Source organism: Botryllus schlosseri, chromosome 8 (genome assembly GCF_051294905.1).
Source record: "Botryllus schlosseri isolate E-star chromosome 8, Bs_hap1, whole genome shotgun sequence".
In the NCBI taxonomy this organism is placed as follows: Eukaryota; Metazoa; Chordata; class Ascidiacea; order Stolidobranchia; family Styelidae; genus Botryllus; species Botryllus schlosseri.
Genome location: NC_137243.1, coordinates 15,112,756 through 15,132,704, shown reverse-complemented (window position 1 = coordinate 15,132,704; position 19,949 = coordinate 15,112,756). Strand labels below are relative to the sequence as shown.

The 19,949-nt window shown below is 43.0% G+C and overlaps 1 protein-coding gene across 8 annotated transcripts in view; it reads left to right on the top strand.

Annotated features, from left to right (window-relative positions):
* The window catches only part of LOC145445274 (protein phosphatase 1 regulatory subunit 12B-like), a 43,922-nt gene extending 35,252 nt beyond the window's left edge, over nt 1-8,670 (top strand). For 7 of the 8 annotated variants that reach the window (XM_080323448.1, XM_080323447.1, XM_080323452.1 and 4 more), the window contains 4 exons: nt 1,727-1,903; nt 3,715-3,909; nt 5,080-6,067; nt 7,510-8,670. In XM_080323448.1, the coding sequence (XP_080179574.1) occupies nt 1,727-1,903; nt 3,715-3,909; nt 5,080-5,928 (1,221 nt within the window). In that variant the 3' untranslated portion in view covers nt 5,929-6,067; nt 7,510-8,670. The remainder of the gene's footprint in view (nt 1-1,726; nt 1,904-3,714; nt 3,910-5,079; nt 6,068-7,509) is intronic. The other variant, XM_080323453.1, reaches the window with a different exon arrangement.
* The last annotated feature ends 11,279 nt before the right edge of the window (nt 8,671-19,949 follow it).

Sequence of the window (19,949 nt, the reverse complement as noted above, 5' to 3'; positions counted from 1 at the left end):
TCGCCCGTCAGTCGCGGCGCGCGCTTCAGACGAGTGTAGTTTACGGTCGAGTTGTGTTCGGTGCTAAAAAAATGTGTTGCCGGCGACAGCGTACCGTTGAGCATTTAGATTTTAGATGCTGAGGTTTTCGGACGAAAGATATACTTTACGTTGAGAATGAGCTACGCGTAAGCAGGCATCTAGAACAGTTGTAGGCATCGCAATGCAGATGTCGATTTGACGCGTTGCGATTAGCATCTTGTGTTCTCATTATTCTCGGTTTATTAGGTACAATCCGAGTTCAAATCGATGTGTGGGGCATTATGACGCTTCAATTTCCAGCAGCGTCGAGCAGATGCCACGAAAATATGCTACAGTAGATTGCCTCGCGCGGACAATAATTTGCTGCTGGCTGTCGGCGGCGTATAAATTCCTGAGTGTTTACACGTAGGCTTTCGCCAATGTCATGCACGCGCTGTCAGACGCTCGATTGCCTTTTACGTGGGCTGGCATTTTGATTTGCCGACTGCTATATCTTATTACGGGTCTTGCGCTAGTCGCCTTCATTGCTCTTTTGATACGCTGTTTAGCTATAAACATGATCGGCGCATATTTTGGTGTTCGTTATGTCGCGGTGTGCTCGCGTTGGCAAATCAACTCTTCGGATTGTAGCAATAGAGAATTTACATGCTACCGTTTGCAAACGTGCTGACGCGGTTTAGAAAAGCGTATTCGGAGTCCTTTCAGAGTCGCGTTTAATTACAGCTGTAATTTAGCAAAAACTTAGCCGCGAGGAATAAAATCGCATTCGCTCGTATTTGGTGCGAATTCATTGTTCTCAAGTTCTAATGATTGCTAAAATGTGCATTTGCTCGGATTAGGTATAAATTCATTGCCTTGAAGCTCTAATGGTTGCCAAAATAGTCCAATCATCTTTTGCTAGAGTTGCTTTGCTATAAATCGCGCAGTCGTAAGACGTCCTACTCTCGCTAGGGAATGGAATGGGTTTGTGACGTAACATGGGATTTCGTAGTGGCGGGGGAAGTCGTCTGTTTCCGCCTGTGCGTCTTATCGCGTGAAGCGTAATCGTGACCTTGCGAACGATGCCATTCTGTGATGTGATCTAACTTGTCTCCACTGAGAGTAATCGGCACTCTGTGTTTGATTATCCCGAGGGCTTTGGAATTTGCTACATCTGTTTTGTCGGGACTCTGGTTTCTGTAGTATTATGAATAACAATCAACTTCAAATATGAGTGTGTGTGACAGTATACCTTATGATTCAATATGTTGTAAAGAGTCGGGGTGATTAGACATAGTTCAATTATTGATTCAGGTGGTGATAGAGGAAAATGTGACCAAGATGGATACCGATGTCACCTTCAGTGTTGGAATCGATCATGTTAGTTTATCATGTCTAAGTTGCATTTGCTGGTGGCGAAAGACATTGTATAAATAGGAATTTTGAAACTGATATTAAACTCCACTGGATTATCTTTTTGCAATAGACTTTTATCATACTGTATTCCACATGGCTTATAAATACTCTTCTAGAAGATTACTAAGTACTCCCAACGACGATTCTGTCGAAAGTTACCGGAGGAGTCCGTCCCCAGCTAGAACCTCTGTTGTAAGTATTCGGATTCTTGTTCACATCAAGAAGTACACCAGACCTCATCACATCAGTACTTTGTTGATAATCTACGAACATAATATATTTTCTACGTTAAACTTTATATCGCTTACAGGGTGATAGATTGCGGCAAAAGATTGACTCGTCCTCATTACCGGGCCGAACAGATCGACACAGAACCAATGTCAGAAATAGTGATTCTGATTTCCCGTCCAAAATATCGCCTGCTGGAGACGACACCTCGTCATATTCTCCTAGGAGCCGTAACGCGGATACGCAAAACTATAAAAAAGTGAGAGTGCCATTGTCTATGCTTCAGTGGTGCATTAGAGCGTGGCCACCATACAAATTTATGGGGACTTGTGCACGTTTGCGAATCAAAACAACCCCATTTTTTTAAGGTAGTTATAACAGGATTGTCTTCCAAGCACTAATACTTGACTTGACTCGATGTTTTGTGTCGTGTCTATGCGTTCCCTGTCAAGGTATGAATGATTTTGTTCTGCCCCATTTCCATTGGTTTCGATCTCAAAGCAATTTTACCGTGCAAACTCGCTTTAGATGTGTTGTTTTAGTGATTATCTGGTTTTAATGTGCTTTGATCTTAGCCTTGGTATAGAAAAACTGTACCATGGCGTGCCTGAATAAGGTATAAGACACTACTCTCGCCTCACTGGATGGCTTGCTGTATCATTCATTGGAGTGGTTGGAAATAAAGCACCTGAATATATATATAGGAATGAAGCCAATCGTATGCCTGGCAGACATCTGTTATTAAAGGGGGGTTAAAATTCATTGGTTGCTGATAGCAATGTTTGATTGTCACATAAAATACATGCCGGATAAGGCTTCTGATAGGGTTGATTTGATTTTATATTTCTCCCATTACCTGCTGACGTGTTGTACATTCTATAGTAATCATTTAGAATTGATGCAGATACCAATATAATATGCTGCAATATTTGTTTTTTGGTTATAGACTGCATTCCCTTTGTGTGCCGTACATTGTTGGGTAGTGATTCGAAATTGATGCATATATCTGAAATGTAGGCACCAATATTTTTTTGGGTGCCTATGCTTAGTAGGACGTGATGGAGTTGGATTTAAAGTCGATCAAAGTGGCAATAGTTTGACCATTGATAGGATAATTCTTTTTCTTTTGTTTATCCATCTTGTTATATATTCACTGCTTACATAGGCAAACAAACACGGTTCAAAATCACTTTTAGAGGTGATCATCGTTATTACTGAAGCAAAAGTAACTTGATAAATTTCTACTCAATTATAGGGCTGGGCACAATGATTCGAGTACTCGAATCTGAATCGAGTATTAATTTTAATGATTCGAGTCGAGTAGTAAAAGATGATTTTTTCGAGTACTAAAATTTTACGCTCCTCACCACTGAAAGTTGATTTATCAACGAGGAGTTTATCAACGATCAACGAGTTTATGCTAATTTCACTGTTGAAGACTTGAAACCTTGATTGGCCGTATCGTAGCATACGAAACCTGAAGTACAAAGCTACGAACGTTACTGGAAATAGCACATTTCCGAAGTCATGATCATCTCACAATATTGTCACCAAGTGCAATGAAATCGGTATGGTCGAAAAAAATAACAAAAGTATCCTTAATATGATGGATAACAGGCATTATATTCTTTGTGGTCGCTTAAAAGGTACATATTTGAACTTTGACAAATAATATTCTGCTATGACGTCATAATGAGTGATACTCGATTACTCGACTCGACTCGAAGCATTTTACGTGATTCAGAATCGAATCACTCAGGTACTCGATTTTGCCCAGCCCTACTCAATTACAAGAAGTGGTGTTTTCCAATGCATGCCAAAACCAGATTTAGAATGGGAAAGTCTGAAGAGTACTCTAAGAGTAATTTCATAACACTAGATTTGGTAGAAGCCGGAGTACTCTAAGAGTAATTTCATAAAACTAGATTTGGTAGAAGGTTCGCGAACTTTACCAGTTAGCCGGAGGTGGCTACTTTGAAATTGTGAGATGTGTCTTGTGATGGCTGATGCATAATGTGTAATGATGCTACGAATAGGTGTGATCTTTTAAACTGAAACCTTTCTCTGCAGTTGTACGAAGATAATTTAAAAGAAAACGAACGCCTGAAAACGGAGTTAGCGGATGCACAGCGCAAGATAAGCGAACTAGAAACAAGGTTAGAGAAAGCCGAGGAGGGCTCCACGCGGAAGCAAGCACTTGATAACGAAAAGAGAGAGAGAAGGGTACTAGAACAAAAACTCGCCGAGATGGAAAAGGAACTACAGGTTCGTTACTGTGATTTTTGTACTGAAAATATTTTGTGTCTTGGTAGCTTGTGCCTCGTAGATTTGTAGATCAATGTTCTAACACTTTCTGGTCTATGTCTGTGCAGTGTGTAGTTCTTGTCTTTCCTGATATTGGAGCGGGAGCAAGTTTTCTTTCTGACGGTGGAAAAATCCGTTTAGTGAGATTGATGGCGTTCGATTAATTCATCCGTAGAATGTATAGTTTTGCTCTCCTATGCAGGACGTCGTGGCGAGAGCTGGGCACAATGATTCGTGTTGAGAGGCTATCTTTTTTGTTTCAGTGGAACTAAGATATATATCAATGATATATATAGTTTCGATGCTTTTTTCTCGACGCTGACGCCTGTAAACTTGGGTTAATTGTATCGCAGCATCCAAATGAGGTAATAAAAAGCTACAAACGGTTAGTGGAAATGACATTTCTGCGAAGTCGAGATCAACTCACTCTCACAAACAGTGATGAAATAAGATAATTTCGAATTTTTTCAGCCATACTTACGTACTGCTGACAATATTTTCTTTGTGGTTGCATTAAAGGTACATTTCTGAATTTTCCAAGTCATCCATAATCCTACGACTTCACTGCAATTATAGTATATTTATGGCTCTATTTGTTATGTTTCCGATCACCCAGTGTTGCCACGTCTGCATTTTTTTACAAATTGTGACTGTCAATGTGTATTTTATTATTTCAACTAATACCATACAAGCGTCATTTTCACTGGGACAGTGCCGTACACAATTTGATAACTGTAACTTTGCTTTAGTTTTCGAAATTTGACATTTCTATTACTTTCTACGGTCGTTTCCAATAGGAAATAATACTTTAACCTGGCCTGGTCGGTGTCATTTTTAAGTGGTAAATTTTTAATCTAACTCAATTGGGGTCCAAGCCTGATCCTCTCATGGCACAACGACACGTGTGCCTGATGAAACTTCGGAAATGTTCGGGGCTGGTGCGCTTCGGCTCGGTGACTCGCTAATAATTAGATAACTCTCTCTTTTTTGCACGTACCTACCTGTCACCTCGCACCGTGCCTTGCGCCTGCGTTTGCACAAAATTGGACGACGCGGCGGTGTTAATATCCAAAACATGTCTCACGGTGACCTATGGGACCGAATATTTTCTCGAACCGGCCCTCGTTCCAGAAGTATGACGGTGCTGAGGACTTGAAGAAAAGCAACGGACATTTGAAAGCCGAGAACGACGCCCTGCAACGCATTGTCGAAAAGCTGGGGGGCGGGGTCACCCCCGATGTCGACCGACTGCTGGGTCACGGCAGAAGCAAAACGAGGCAAAATAATGACGCGACTCCTGGGAGTAGACACCGGTCGGAATCGAGCCCAGAACTGATCGAGGTGGTGAGCTCGGTGGACCGCGTTAAGGGTTCACCCCCCGGAAGCCCGGCCCCATTGTCGCGATCATCATCATCAACGTCTCTGTCTGAAGGAGAGAAGCTAGCCGAGGCGCGGAGGGGGTCAGGGGTCTCATCGCAAGGGTCCGATTTAGGGGTGGGACGAGCTGGCTCGTCGTCGTCCGCCAGTTCGTACTCGTTGCGCAGAGATCGAAACGACATTGGATCAGCATCACCCAGACGACCTTTGACCTCAAATTATGGGAGTGCATACGACTCGTCGCGCTCCAATTACTTGTCGTCACGGTACGGCACGAAAAACGATAGTACGACAAACTACACAACAGGTTACAATTCGTTACCGCGAGCATCGTCTTCGTCACGAAGGGATTACTCTAAGTCAACCACTGCACCCACCACAGGAAGCACTAGTACGTCTTACCAGAGATCAGGTTCCAGTTACCGGTCCACTCCGGCACCATACAGTAGCACCGGGTCAAAATCGAGCTACACCACAAATTCGCGGTCCAGATATACTCCGTCGACCGCCGGGATTACTGGTACATCGTCACCGTCGAAATATTCGTCGCTGTCCCGATATGGCACCGGGCAGGGCTCATCTAGACGCCCGACCAAGTTTTGACACCCGCCACACCGAGATCCTCCACTGCACACCCATCCCTCCGCTGTACATACGTCTCAAAATATATCCCACTGGTCTTTTTCATCATTTTTTTGTTCGTTTCCCGGAGGATCTGGCATTTTCGGACCTACACAGCAAGGTGAATACGTTTCCGTCAAGTTTGGCACACTGCACGAGGCACCCCGCGGGCGAATTCTCGATGAAACCCGTCGCGTTCTGGCTCTCTTGGGTTTTTGGCTTTGCCGCGCACCCTCTCTCTTCTCATGGACTCGTGCGTCATTTTTGCTGGCTTGAAATCGAATTTTTATATCAACTGCATGCCGCACCCTGTTTTCGAGCGGGGAGAGATTTGCGATTGCCGTTATTTTCTGCTCTCCGACGCGAATTTGATTCCTGTCCGAGACGTGCTTGCATGCCGCGCGCAATGAGAAATAGAACCGCGCCGACTTGCGCGGGTTTAATCCTCAATTTGTGATTTGCTTGCGATTCATCAGACCTTTCACACGCCGTTTCTATCTCTGAAAGCAGCAGGCCTGCAGTGTAGTGTAGTGTGTCTCGTATATACGGAGTTGCGTTTTGCGTGCTTGGAATACTTTTCAAAGAGTGCTGTCGGCATGATTTTCCGTTTAATTTGCGCGGTCGACGCTTGACGTATATTTTGTTGAAGTGTTAGGGGATTTCGTTTGCTTGGAAAATCGTGGAGGCGTCGCCAGAGATTATTATTGTGTGACCAAAGGCGGTCGGTAATGAAGCACTCATACTTTTTCGGAGTACTCAAGTCAATTCTTGCGCTACTTACTCGTGTGGTTATGTTTTAGACTACTTCCACACTTTAAAGATTTGCAAACGTAGATGGTGGTTTCGGGATAAATGTGCTATGTGTGAAAGAGTGAAACCGTCACAGTAACTTCTGTGTATATTTTAGAAGATTATACCTATCTGCTGTGTCATTGGTCATTTTGCGTTTGCAAATTGAAAATAGCTACTGCCTAAGTAGCAAAGCTTTGACCATCTCCGCATCTGACAAGAGAAGGACGTTACAATTCTGATGTTCGGGGTTCGCAAAAACCATTTGTTAAAGGTGTTTGGAGTAGTCAACGAAGCTACTTTCATAGGAATAAGGCCTTGTCATTAGTAGAAGTAGAGAATGAAATTTATGAATAGTATTGAAGTAGTTAGAAAAGTAAATTTGGTCGAGGGGATCGCGCATTTTTAGCAGTGTTTCTTCTCACCGAATGCAACTAATGTCTACTACATTACATATCGGTAAGATGCAGGGACTGCTTCAACGTAACAATTTCGTAGCACTGATCCCAGCAGTACTTCGTTCTGATTAATGTTCAAAATTGTTTAAAGCAAGTAATTTTTGCATGGAAGTAGTGTAAAAATACGACCACTTGAGTAACCGGTGCAAGCCGGCACAACCTACTCGTGCACGGTACTATACTCCATAAAGGTAGAGATGCTTCGTTACTGACCGCCTCTTTCCATTTGCATATTCGTTCTGTCGGCTACACCTCCCCCCTGTGATGCGTTTTCCGCAATGATGCCTTTCTCACGCTCGTCTCGTTATTTTTGCAGGGTATTTCCGAGTTGAAAAACGATAATCAAAGGCTCAAGGACGAAAACGGTGCTCTTATCCGAGTTATCAGCAAGCTGTCGAAATGACAGGAGCTTGCCGATGGCGCGGCAGCAAACTCGAATGGTTCCGGCCGTGCCCGAGATGTATCGGACTGGTTTTGTTCTTGCCGCCCGGAAACTGTCACCAAAGTTCCTCGGATGAATTGCGAGCTCTAGGTATCCTTTCTGTACAATGTCGCTAACGCGTCGTTACGCGAGCGGACTTGTAACCCGAGCGGCCACACAACTCATCTCAGTACTACCCGACGCGGAGCAGACTATTTTACCTCGCATATCTGCAGTATTACTTTGCAAACGCCATTTGAGTGCCTCACCCGGGCTGTCTGTCCTCTAGACGCGCGGCTTCTAATTGATACCGCACGCAAACACTGAACAATTTGTCTCGTACGATATTGCACATATGAATTTTTAAGGATACGCTGTCGCGTTTAGGGCTGTCGTCGGAGAAGTAATACCAAGGTTAGCGGTATTGAGTATCGAAAATGCTGTTTTTGTCGGGGCTCTGAGCCTGTAAGAATTTGATGTGTTGGGATTAGACGTCAGGCTCTGTGACGTCGCATTTTTCAAATTAGGAAGGAGTACAAGGGTGCTTTTGGCTGCGTCTGTGCTAGCCTTGAAAGACGTACCGACGCTGGAATGTTCATTTAGGGTTTGCGTGGTCTAGGTGTAATCCGTTTAAAAATTGGTGCATGTGCAATTTTTGTGTCGAAAAAGGTTCACGCGATTGGCAGGATGCGAGAATGCGGTTCGAAGTCTGAAAATTTTCCCCCTAGTTGATATTCCCAGAAATGTTATGTTGTACCTTTTTGGCTGGCCGTCTCAAGTACGCTTCGGGCGGTGTGACCGTTTGGCGAGCTTGAATCTCATACACAGCATGAATCGCATGATAAATTCTGATTACTTTCTCGTTTCCTCTTTTCTACCGCTTCTGATTCGATATTTCTTTTTTGTTTATTTAATCAAACTTCATTATTACCGATTTTTGATATTATTCCGTTGTTGTTTTTCACATAAAAAAAACACTTTATAGGCATAATACGCGATGAATGATAACACGATGATCGGTGATTTACCCCAATCAAAATGAAAATTTTGTGTGCAGCCGCCTGTGTGTTCAGTTTTGCTGCGTCGGTGGGTAATGGCATAGTGCGGTGCTACCGTTTTCGTCAAGTCTTGAGAACGGATGTATTGAGCAGAGAGTGGGACTGCCGAGGAATTATTGCGCTGCTCTAACTGCCAGTTGTGGCTGCAATGATCATTATCGACAGTATGACGCAAGTACAATCCACCCGTTGAGATTTGGGGGAGACTGTAATAGGGCTGGTGCCGTGGGCACTTGGCAGAGAGTTGATGGAAGTAATAGGTGCGCTACTGAGTAGTGTATGCAAAATTGCAAAAAGTCCAGAGAAGAAACGTAATTTGTTGCCTGATGAAAGAGAGCTCCGTGGGCTTGCGAAGAATTATGAATTCCAACTGGCCATACCTCACGTTCACAATCATCTCACGTGGAGAATTGCGGTGACAGTAAGGATAACTCTTTAGTTACGGAACATGGCGTAGTTTATTGACTGTAGAGCAGTGGTTCCCAACCTTTCTTCATTCACTTCCGACTTCTGAATTATTTCTAGTCTTTATTCCCAACAATCTAAAACCCCTCGTCATTTGTCCAACCCTTAAAAATGCTTCGAATAAGCGTGAATCCTAGGTGGAGATAACTATGGTATGATTTTCTTTTAAATCACTGCGTTTTATAAAACTACAAGTTCAACAGTGTGAAATGGCTAATGTCCAGAACTTCTTATGTACCAGAGTATATCCGGTTGGGAACCACAACCACTGCAATATGGGATGTGTGTACCAGATCCTCTACCAAGCAGGGGTCGCCAACTCAAAACAGGTCACGGGCCACTTTTCGAATTTCGTACAGACCGCTGGTCGCATGAATTCAATATCGAGATAAAATAGACGACATATATTAGCGACAACGTACAACGCTGTGCTCTCTAACATGGGCGACGGGAATAGTTATCACAATAGAAATAATATCTTATTAAAGAAATATCACTACAACAGAAATCTTATTTTCATCACTTTCATTCTTGTCTCAACCATGAGCGGCCCACGATACCTGCTGACACGGCGGCTAAAATCAATAATCGTTAGATTCTTAAAGAATAGATATTGCGGTTATATAGACATGATATTTACTGGAAATCGTAAAAACTATCTCCTAGCACGCTGGATCTTGCGGCGAAGCCCCAGTCGGTTTTATGTCTGGGCCATTACACGTCAAGGCATCGCCCCCAGTCATATGAGCTAATTCTTCCTCCGTGGAGTGCTAATACCACAGCTGAAGCAGTGAAGCCGTCAGCTAGTGAGGGATAGTGGTGTTGGGCACAACAGAATACCGTAGCTTATTTTGAAACTGAAATCATTTTTTTTTACTTTGCGTTCTTTCGAAATTTAAAATCAGGTCGCGGGCCGCAAAATACGACCTCGGGGGCCTCATGCTGCCCGCGTGTTGGTGACCCATATACGATCTATAGTTTGACCACGCGTGCGAAAGTTGCAATCGTAGGCTGCTGAACCAGTGTATTTGAATTGCACTTTATATCAATAGAGGTATAGTGTAGGCCTACACTCGGGCATATGCGTTGTTTGGAAACCATTTTTATCAGCACATCTAGCATTTAGCAAAATAACTGCATGTATGGGACATACATAGAGAGAGAGAGAGAGATTTATTTCTTTGTCAACCGGAATAAACAGACTACTCATAACAAAACAAAAAACACACAGTAATAACAGCAACACATACACAGTAATAATAGTGTGTAACTGGCTCTATAACGGTGTAGACGGGTGCCGGCGATATGATCCTTACGATCTTCATGTCAAGCCGGAACCTAGGAGATTAGAAACAAGTATATAGAATAGATAGATACATACACTCATGCTTACTAGTTATGGTGGTGTGTAAAAAAAAAACGAAAATAGAAAAGCAACAACGAAGTACACAGTGGATGCCTTGATGCAATAGTACATGGGGAATACATCCGATGGCGATTAGTACTTACTGAGAAGTAAGTCAAGGAACTCCGCCTTGAATGACGGAAAACTCATACTTTTCAGTCGTGGGGGCAATTTATTCCACACATCGATTCCAGCACGCTTCAAGGGAGGAAAAGCATTGTCGGAATTAGACATAAATAGGTTGGAAGAGCTCTTAGATCGAGTACCGTAGTTGTGTATATGCATGCAGTATTCAAATTAGTTTACAAGTGAATTTGGAACTTCTTGTTTGTTAAACTTATACATGAACTTTGCTAATTCAAAAATATATATGTCTTCAACCTTAAGAATGCGAAGTTTCTTATAATACGGAGATAAGCGATGATAGATGGTCAATCCAGCAATGGCCCGAATGGCTTTATTCTGCAGTACTTGCAATGCTTTCAAAATAGTTTGGGTTGCAGATCCCCACATAATAATACCATATTGCAAATGGCAGTGAACGATGGAGAAATAAAGACTTCTGAGCATAGGCCTAGGAACAATTCTATTTAGTCGCCACAAGACACCAGTATTGCGAGAGATCTTTGGCCGAAACATGACTTGTATGGGTATTCCAACTGAGGTCATGGTCAATAAAAATTCCTAGATATTTCATTGATTTGCAAAAGCACATCGCTTGACCAGTCATAATTAATTTGGGATTAGTATTGGAGAGTTCTGTTCTCCTTTTTTCTTTGCCTATTGGTAATATTTGGCTCTTACTAGCATATAGGACACAGATGTTTAGTCGTAGATTTTACGACTTATAAGATGCATATGACATGCCTTTCACCCACATTCGGAATCGACAGATTATGATTACCACCAACTTGGTTGACTCATAATATCTTTCGTGATCATCTTCATAGGGATATAATCTTCAGGCTATCCGATAAATATTTTACTTCATATAATATTCTTCCGTATCAAACAATATTCCAAATACCGTCAGAAACATGAAGCCAATATCGCTTCGACAAAATTGATACGTTGTGTCGTCACAACGATCCAGAATGAACTCGTTGAGGCGTGCCTAATTAACTTCCATCCGGAAACGCTTTTGTATATTTATAGTTTCGTCATAAGCGACTCTTTGCATGCTACGTAGCCCGAGCAGAGCATACAGTACAAATCTAGAATTCACTCATACATATAGGCGTTGGGTTATAGTGGTTGGTTTCGGGCAGCGAAAGGGGTGGATTGGATTTGCGGTTATGTTATAGTAGGATTAACATACATCCTCCTTCGGGAGGATTTGTCCTCCTTTTTCTGGTTTTTGAAAATGTCCTCCGAGGACGCCTGAAATGTCCTCCTTTTTGGCTATTCGTCTTCCTTTACAGCTTTTAGAGCTAAGATAATGTATAGATTCGAGTGAAAATCGGCATAATGACGCTAAATAGGAAATACTCGGTTCGACGGAAGCGACCTTTTTTTAGTCAACCGAACACGATGTAGGAAATTTACCATTTCCCCCGATTTTACTGTAGTATTGTAAGTCTGAAAATTTTGCAAAAGTGTTCTCTTTTCCCGATTCCAAAATATGGTAACCCTATAGGTGGTTCTTAAACTTATTAGAGCGCGATAAAAATCCGAGTCCTATTTACATCTCGCGACCCACACAGTCACATGAAAAGAAACGCGTTTCTAACGTTAGTATGTTGCGATTATGTCGACATGTTGACATAGAGTGCGTGTACAGAGCCATACGCTACTCAGTTCAATGGCCAATTTCTTCCCCTGGCTACGCCTATGCTCCTACCTAGCTACTAACTTCCACCAATCCTTGACGTAACCAATACCCAGTGGTGACTTTTGGTGTGGGCGAGGTGGGCGGTCGCCCGGGGCCCCCCTGGTCGAAGCCCCCCCCCTCTTTGGTTTATGCGATTTTTTCAGGGATAATAGCGGATAAACATGGAAATCCGTGTACCAAGCAAGAATATGATTCCGTACACATGTGTCAATCATCATCAAATCTCTGCATTTGTTAGAAAAGTCCCGTATCCCTATAATCATCACGTTTCTGCATGCGGTAGAATGACTTAGTTTTGATGTAGTCCATCCTTGCACACATGCAATAATAGATATGGCCGAATCCATCATCTGGCAAAACCTTGATGTTATGTTCGTGTATTTACGTTGGTATCGTTTGACTCTATCCTGTTTAGGACTAGTGTAATTAGCGCCAATCATTATTTCCTCGTGTGCCTTGCGTTGTATTTATACCCTGTGTTCTGTTGTCTCGTTGTCTTTTCATTTAACTGCACTCTGGATCGTGTCGCTGCCTTAAAGTCATTCTGTTGTACAATATACTGATTCTGTATTGCAACCTCGTCGCATTGAGTTATTGTTCAAACAAGATCAAGAACATAACAATTGGTGTCAGAAGTCGGATTCATAGTTATTTCTGCGACGAAGATACAGCATGGATTCAGGTATACTGAAGCTGCTCGAGAAGCAGCAGGAAATGATGGCGGAACAACGCGCACAGCACAAAGAAGAAATGGCACAGCACAAAGAAGAGTTGAAGCAACAAGCGAAGCAGCAAGCAAAGCATGACGAAGCAATGGCAAAAGTCATGACAGAAATGGCGCAATTAACGCAGAGATTGAATCCCGGTGCATCAACATCTGAAGCTACCGCTCCCAAGTTCGATTCGTTCGTAAAATCAAAGGAGAAATGGGACCAATATCTTCAGCGATTCAACCATCACCTAGCAATTTACGGCATTTCCAATATGGAGAAGAAAAGAGCGTGTCTACTATCATGGGTTGGACCTGAAACGTACTCGCTCCTACGTAATTTGTTTGGTGCTGCTGATGTCAGTGCGCAAACTTTCGACGCGTTGACTGAGAAGTTGTCTACACACTTCAAGGATTCAATTCATGTGCAAGCAGCCAGGTACGAATTTTACAACTGTAAAATGCAACCGGGACAGTCATACGCCGATTGGATCGCTACTCTACGCGGAATCTCCAAGGATTGCAACTTCATATGCTCAAGAGATGGCTGTGATCAGAGCTACGTTGATGAGCTAATGCGCGATCTCATCATTAAAGAAACGCCGCACGCGGATGTGAGACGGCATTGTCTAACACAAACCAATCCATCCCTAGACGACGTTCTCAAAGTAGCCGCAACATACGTGAGAACGCTGGAAACTGATAGGGTTATCCAGGGCGAGAGTTACGGTAAAGATACTTCCATCGTCAACAAAATGACGGGAAGTTATCAGAAGGGGAAAAAACCTTCCAAATCCAACCAAGGCAACTTCCCGGAAAGACTGAAATCCTGCAGCCGCTGTTTCATCGATCACCAGAGAAAAGACTGTCAATATCGACATTCAGTATGTCAGAAATGTGGTCGTAAAGGTCATATCAAACCTGTGTGCATGTCTACCAAACCTAGTATCACGCAACAGGTCACATCCGTCAATTTCTGCTCAGTGCCACTCCTCTCCTTCGACATCGATCAACTATATCGACGCGTAGGAAACCAGCTCTGGATCAACTCCAGCATCAACGGCATTCCGTTGCCGACACAGTGGGACACTGGTGCACCCTCCGCCATGGTGGGATTGACTGGGTACAGAACTTTGGGCTCTCCGAAACTCTCAGCATACCAGTGCTCTTTCGTAGCGTATGGCGACAAGCCATTGAAAGTGAAAGGTATTTGCACTGTAACCGTGCAGGTGGGTTCGGAAGTTCGAGTTGGCTTAAAATTGGTGGTTCTTGACGAACACCGTGGGCAAAACATTTTTGGTCTCGATTGGAACGATGCTTTCTCCATGACCGCTAAGGGAACGTCTGCTTTGGATGCAATTTCCTCGCAGATGGTCGAATCGCAATCATGTAATACTATTGACATTTCTGATTCGAACGACAAATTGGTATCTTTTCAGTCCAAATTTCCCTCCGTTTTCTCTAATGTATTAGGACGATGCACCAAGACAAAGGTGACAATTCACTTGAAACCTAATGCCAAGCCCGTATTTAACAAGCCACGTCCTTTGCCGTTTGCAAGGCAAATCGCTGTTCAAACCGAATTGGATAGATTAGTCAATCAAGGTATTCTCGAACCAATTAATTACAGTGATTGGGCAGCACCAATTGTTGCCGTCACTAAATCAAATGGGTCAGTACGCATTTGTGGTGACTTCAAAGCATTGAATCAACAGATTCAGATAGATCAACATCCCCTGCCCTCCTTAGATGAAATCCTTCACAAGTTACAGGGTGGTTGTATTTTCACGAAAATTGATCTTGCCGATGCTTATTTTCAGCTAGAATTAGATGATGATGCGAAGAATTTGTGTGTCATCAACACGCAATTCGGTCTATTCCGGTATCGACGCATGTGTTTCGGAGTCGCATCTAGTCCCGCAAATTTTCAACGCTGTATTGATGCCATGATCGCCGGCTTACCCGGTGTTGCTAGTTTTATCGATGACATAATCGTTACTGGCATTGATGAACGCGATCATTTTCGCAACTTATCGCTACTCTTTGAGCGCCTCACCGAATACGGTTTCACCGTCAACTTCGCTAAATGTGAATTTTTCAAAAGTAGTATCGAGTATCTTGGTCACATAATCGACAAGGACGGCAAACGCCCGTCTCACAAATCCGTTGAAGCAATCAAACAGTTGCCTAAACCTCAGGATGTTCGCCAGCTACAGGCATTCCTGGGCAAAGTCAATTATTATCGCGCGTTTATTCCTAATTTCACGAATAAAGCCGCTGCCTTGTACCGTCTTCTTCAAAAAGACGCGAAATTCATTTGGAATGCGGACTGTGATGCAGCATTTCGCATTCTCAAAAACGACGTAATCGACGCTACGCAGTTAGCTCGTTATGATGTAAACAAGCAGCTCATTTTGTCAACTGATGCTTCTCAATTCGGAATCGGCGCTGTCCTCTCAATCGAGCACAATGGCGAAGAGAGACCGATCGCACACGCGTCGAAAACACTTTCCGATTCGCAGAAATCCTACTCTCAAATCGAGAAGGAAGCTCTGTCAATCATTTACGGAGTCACTAAATTTCGTCAATTCTTGTATGGTAGAAAATTTACGCTCGTGACGGACCACAAACCGCTTTTAGCTATTTTCTCGCCGGACAAGAAAATTCCCGTGATTACAGCGCAACGCTTACAGCGATGGGCACTAACGCTCATGGCTTACCAATACGATATTCGCTATAAACCGACTGATCAGCACGGAAACGCCGACGGTTTATCTCGCCTACCAAAGGGTCCAGACCCTGAGTTTGACGAACTGGAAATTCGTGAAAACGCGGAGATCGTTCACGCTATTAATATGGCATTCGATGGCTTACCGTTAACTCGCAATGAAATTCGCGACGCGACGCTGAAGGACAAAACCATGAAACTAGTAAAATTATCTGTCACTCATGGTAATTGGAATCCAAAGGTGCACATTGATGATTTTTCTTGGTTTTCGACTCGCAAACATTCGCTTTCTCTGCACGAAGACATAGTCATTCTCAATATTGACGGTTTTCAGCGCGTAGTAATTCCGCAGTCACTTCGCTCGCGAGTCTTATCATTGTTGCACGAAGGACATTGGGGTATCGCGAAAATGAAGCAGATGGCTCGACGTTACATCGCATGGCCTTCCATTAACCGCGACATTGAAAATCTCGTTAAGAGTTGCGACGCTTGCCGTAAGGTAATGAAAGCGCCTGATCGTCAGTACCGCGAATGGCCTAAAACTTCTGAAAGCTTTGAACGAATTCACTTGGATTTCGCAGGTCCTATGAACAATAAAATGTTTCTTGTCATCGTCGATGCGCATTCGAAATATCCTTTCGTTAAAGTAATGAATGTCGGTTCTACCACAACCTCGTGTGTGGTCAACGCTTTGAGGGAAGTCTTCTCTATCGAAGGCTTGCCCATAACAATTGTCACGGATGGCGGGCCGCAATTCACATCGAATGAATTCGATACGTTTTGCTCTAATTTGGCAATCAGCCATATCGTATCACCGTCTTTTCACCCTGCCTCTAACGGGGAAGCGGAGCGTTTCGTCCAGACTCTGAAAGCTGGATTGATAAAAAATTGCGACGGGGGAAAAGATCTCAACTTTGCGCTCCAAACACTTCTCGCTACGTACCGATGTGCACCGCACCCGGGCATAGACTGGAAAACGCCTGCCGAGATTTTACATGGTCGACAGCCGCGCAATTTGTTAAGTTTGTGCTCGCCCTTCGACAAATCGAAACCCGTTACGCCTGGACAAACAGTCACTCATTTCGAGATTGGTTCCTCGGTTTACGCTCGCAGTTACCGAAGCGGACCAAAGTGGGTTGCTGGCGTGGTGACGGAAATACTGGGGCGTGTTGTGTACATTATAAAAACGGATCATGGGTATTGGAGGAGGCACAAAAACCAACTCCAACCACGCTTAATTTCAGCTGGCAATGATACAGCCACACAGGAAGTTGCTCAGCCTCAACAGTCCCAAGCTGAGCAACCATTGGCCAGGAATAGGGCACAACGTCATGCAGCTAGTCCTGCTCCTACGTCGGGTAGACGTTACCCCGTTAGAAATAGAAAACAAACAGATTTCTATCGGCCGACGTGAATCTCCTTGTACCCTTTAACTTACAGGGGAGGACTGTTATGTTCGTGTATTTACGTTGGTATCGTTTGACTCTATCCTGTTTAGGACTAGTGTAATTAGCGCCAATCATTATTTCCTCGTGTGCCTTGCGTTGTATTTATACCCTGTGTTCTGTTGTCTCGTTGTCTTTTCATTTAACTGCACTCTGGATCGTGTCGCTGCCTTAAAGTCATTCTGTTGTACAATATACTGATTCTGTATTGCAACCTCGTCGCATTGAGTTATTGTTCAAACAAGATCAAGAACATAACACTTGACACGGTGAAAGACAGATAAATTATAACAGAAGTTATGGTTAGACACTTATAGGGCCCCCCCCCCCGGTAAGTCTCGCCCGGGTCCCCCCGTTCATAGGGCCACCACTGCCAATACCAAACAATAAACCTCCATCATTTACCCACCCCAATATATTACACTTTCAACGCATCCTAACGCACCAACAACACGCCAAACCCGCGTGACATTATCTTCTCTAAGTCCTTGCATATTCTCGAATCCTCATCATCATTCATCAATACTATTCTCATCGTGTACATAATTGTCGGTCTCCACTATTGCCATGAGTGATACTATCGAATGTCACATTCGATAGTGACACAGAACGAAAGTATATTGTGACATTGCTATAAGCTTTGAGCACAGAGGTTTACTGGCGTTTTTCAAGCTTCGGAATTCCAGACACGTTTTTCTGGGCTGAAGTCATAAACTCATTCACTTTGTAGCCTACTTAATACGATACACACAGCTTCCAATCGATGACAATATCAGACATCGAATTATAGAAGACGAGTAGTAGGCTACGTAGGTCAATCATAAATTAGGGGCAGACTCACTGGTCTGGTGTAGCGACGGAAAATTTCAAGATTTGACAGATGTTTCCAAATGTTAAAAATTGCAATGAGAATTAACTCGGTAGGGCTGGGCAAAATCGAGTACCTGGGTGATTCGATTCTGAATCACGTATTACGCTTCGAGTCGAGTATCACCCATTTTGACGTCACAACAGAATGTACTATGTCAAAGTTCAAATATGTATACCTTTTATGCCACCACAAAGAACAATGGATGTTATCCGTCACATTAAAGATACTTTTGGGTATTTCTTCGACCATACCGATTTCATTGCACTTCTTGACAATGTTGTAATCATGACTTCGGAAATGTGTTGTTTCCGGTAACTTTCGTAGCTTTGTAATTGAATTTTGCCCTATGTTTAACCAAAATTCTCAAATACGAGGACAAAATGCCAAAAAAGAGGACATTTGGGCGTCCTCCGAGGACACTTTCAAAAAGTCAAAAAATAGGACAAATCCTCTTAATAGAGGAGGTATGGTAACCCTAGTATTAGGCAAATAAATGACCAATAGTCGCCTCAAAATTGAACTTTTCGAGCTTACAATTAAACGGTTAACTGTACAGGACTGATTCACCTTCCACAGTTTTCTTGATCTGCGGGACCAAATCGTAACCGTAACAAATTAGCTCATGAATATAAGCCATCTATCGTTGCTGTGTGCACTGCGTAGGGTGCATGTGCGCTCACAGGGCTGTTCAAAAAAACTTTTCTTCCCGAATCTTGCTGGCTATGTGATTAAATCGTTAGGTTGCCTTAAAAAACGACGCACACCAAATTTGAATTCATTCCAACCAGTCATCGCGGATTTCGTACAGTTTGAAATTTTTGAATTTACCCAAAAATGCAAAAAAAAATTTTTCAAATTTTTCTGTCAACCCCATGAAATTGTTGCGCTGTCTTCAAAAACGATGCAAAATAAATTTGACTCAATTCCAACCCGTAGAACGGAGTTATTTAACTTTTTCATTGATAATTCTGGGATTCTCCTTGATCGGTGATTTTGCTGCCTTAATTGTGGCGTACCCCGAGCCTCAGTACTTGGACCGGGCCTCTTCACTTTATCCGTCAACGACATTTTTCAAACCTCATTGAGCACCACACTGTTCGCTGATGATACTCATCTCCTCTCTTCCGTATCTTCGACGGCAAACTTGGATGCCCTCCTCCAAATCTCAAATTGCTATCAGTAAATTCAAAGGCCTTATCTACAGCCTTAGCAGAGGTGGTCAGTAACGAAGTACTTCTACTTTTTCGAGGTACCCAAGTAGTTTTCCTCTAATTCTGGTTCCTACTCAAGTAGATCTTTTTTTCGCTACTTCTACCTTGTAATATTTTGTGAACTACTTACTTACTTTTCGCTATTTTCAGTTTGTCAAGTAGATGTAGTTTAGTCCCCAAATAAGAAAGATTGCTTAAGGAATTTCGGTGCTCTTTTCACGTAGTACCAACATTTAATTTTCATAAAAGTCATGTAATACCCAGAGTTTTCGTTGCGTTTCGCGCACAGTAGATAAGGAGTGACTAATATGTTTTAACGAAAGTATCGCTGATTATAATTTAGATACAGGGTTGCGTGGTTTCGTACACACCGCATTGTCGCCTATATCAAATATGTCATCACAGTAAGTATGGCCCCCATCACGTTTGAAACTACCGTTTCGCACTCTAGCAATTACCTAGCAGCCAATGGCGTGTCCTAATCTGGAAAAGTGGAATTTGACTTTTTTTAACGTTCATAGACCTGATTTAGCAAACTGCCGTTGAAACTTTCTGGACAAAAGACATGAAACATATCCTCCGCATTCTAGAAGTAGTATTTTTCTTTTTCTT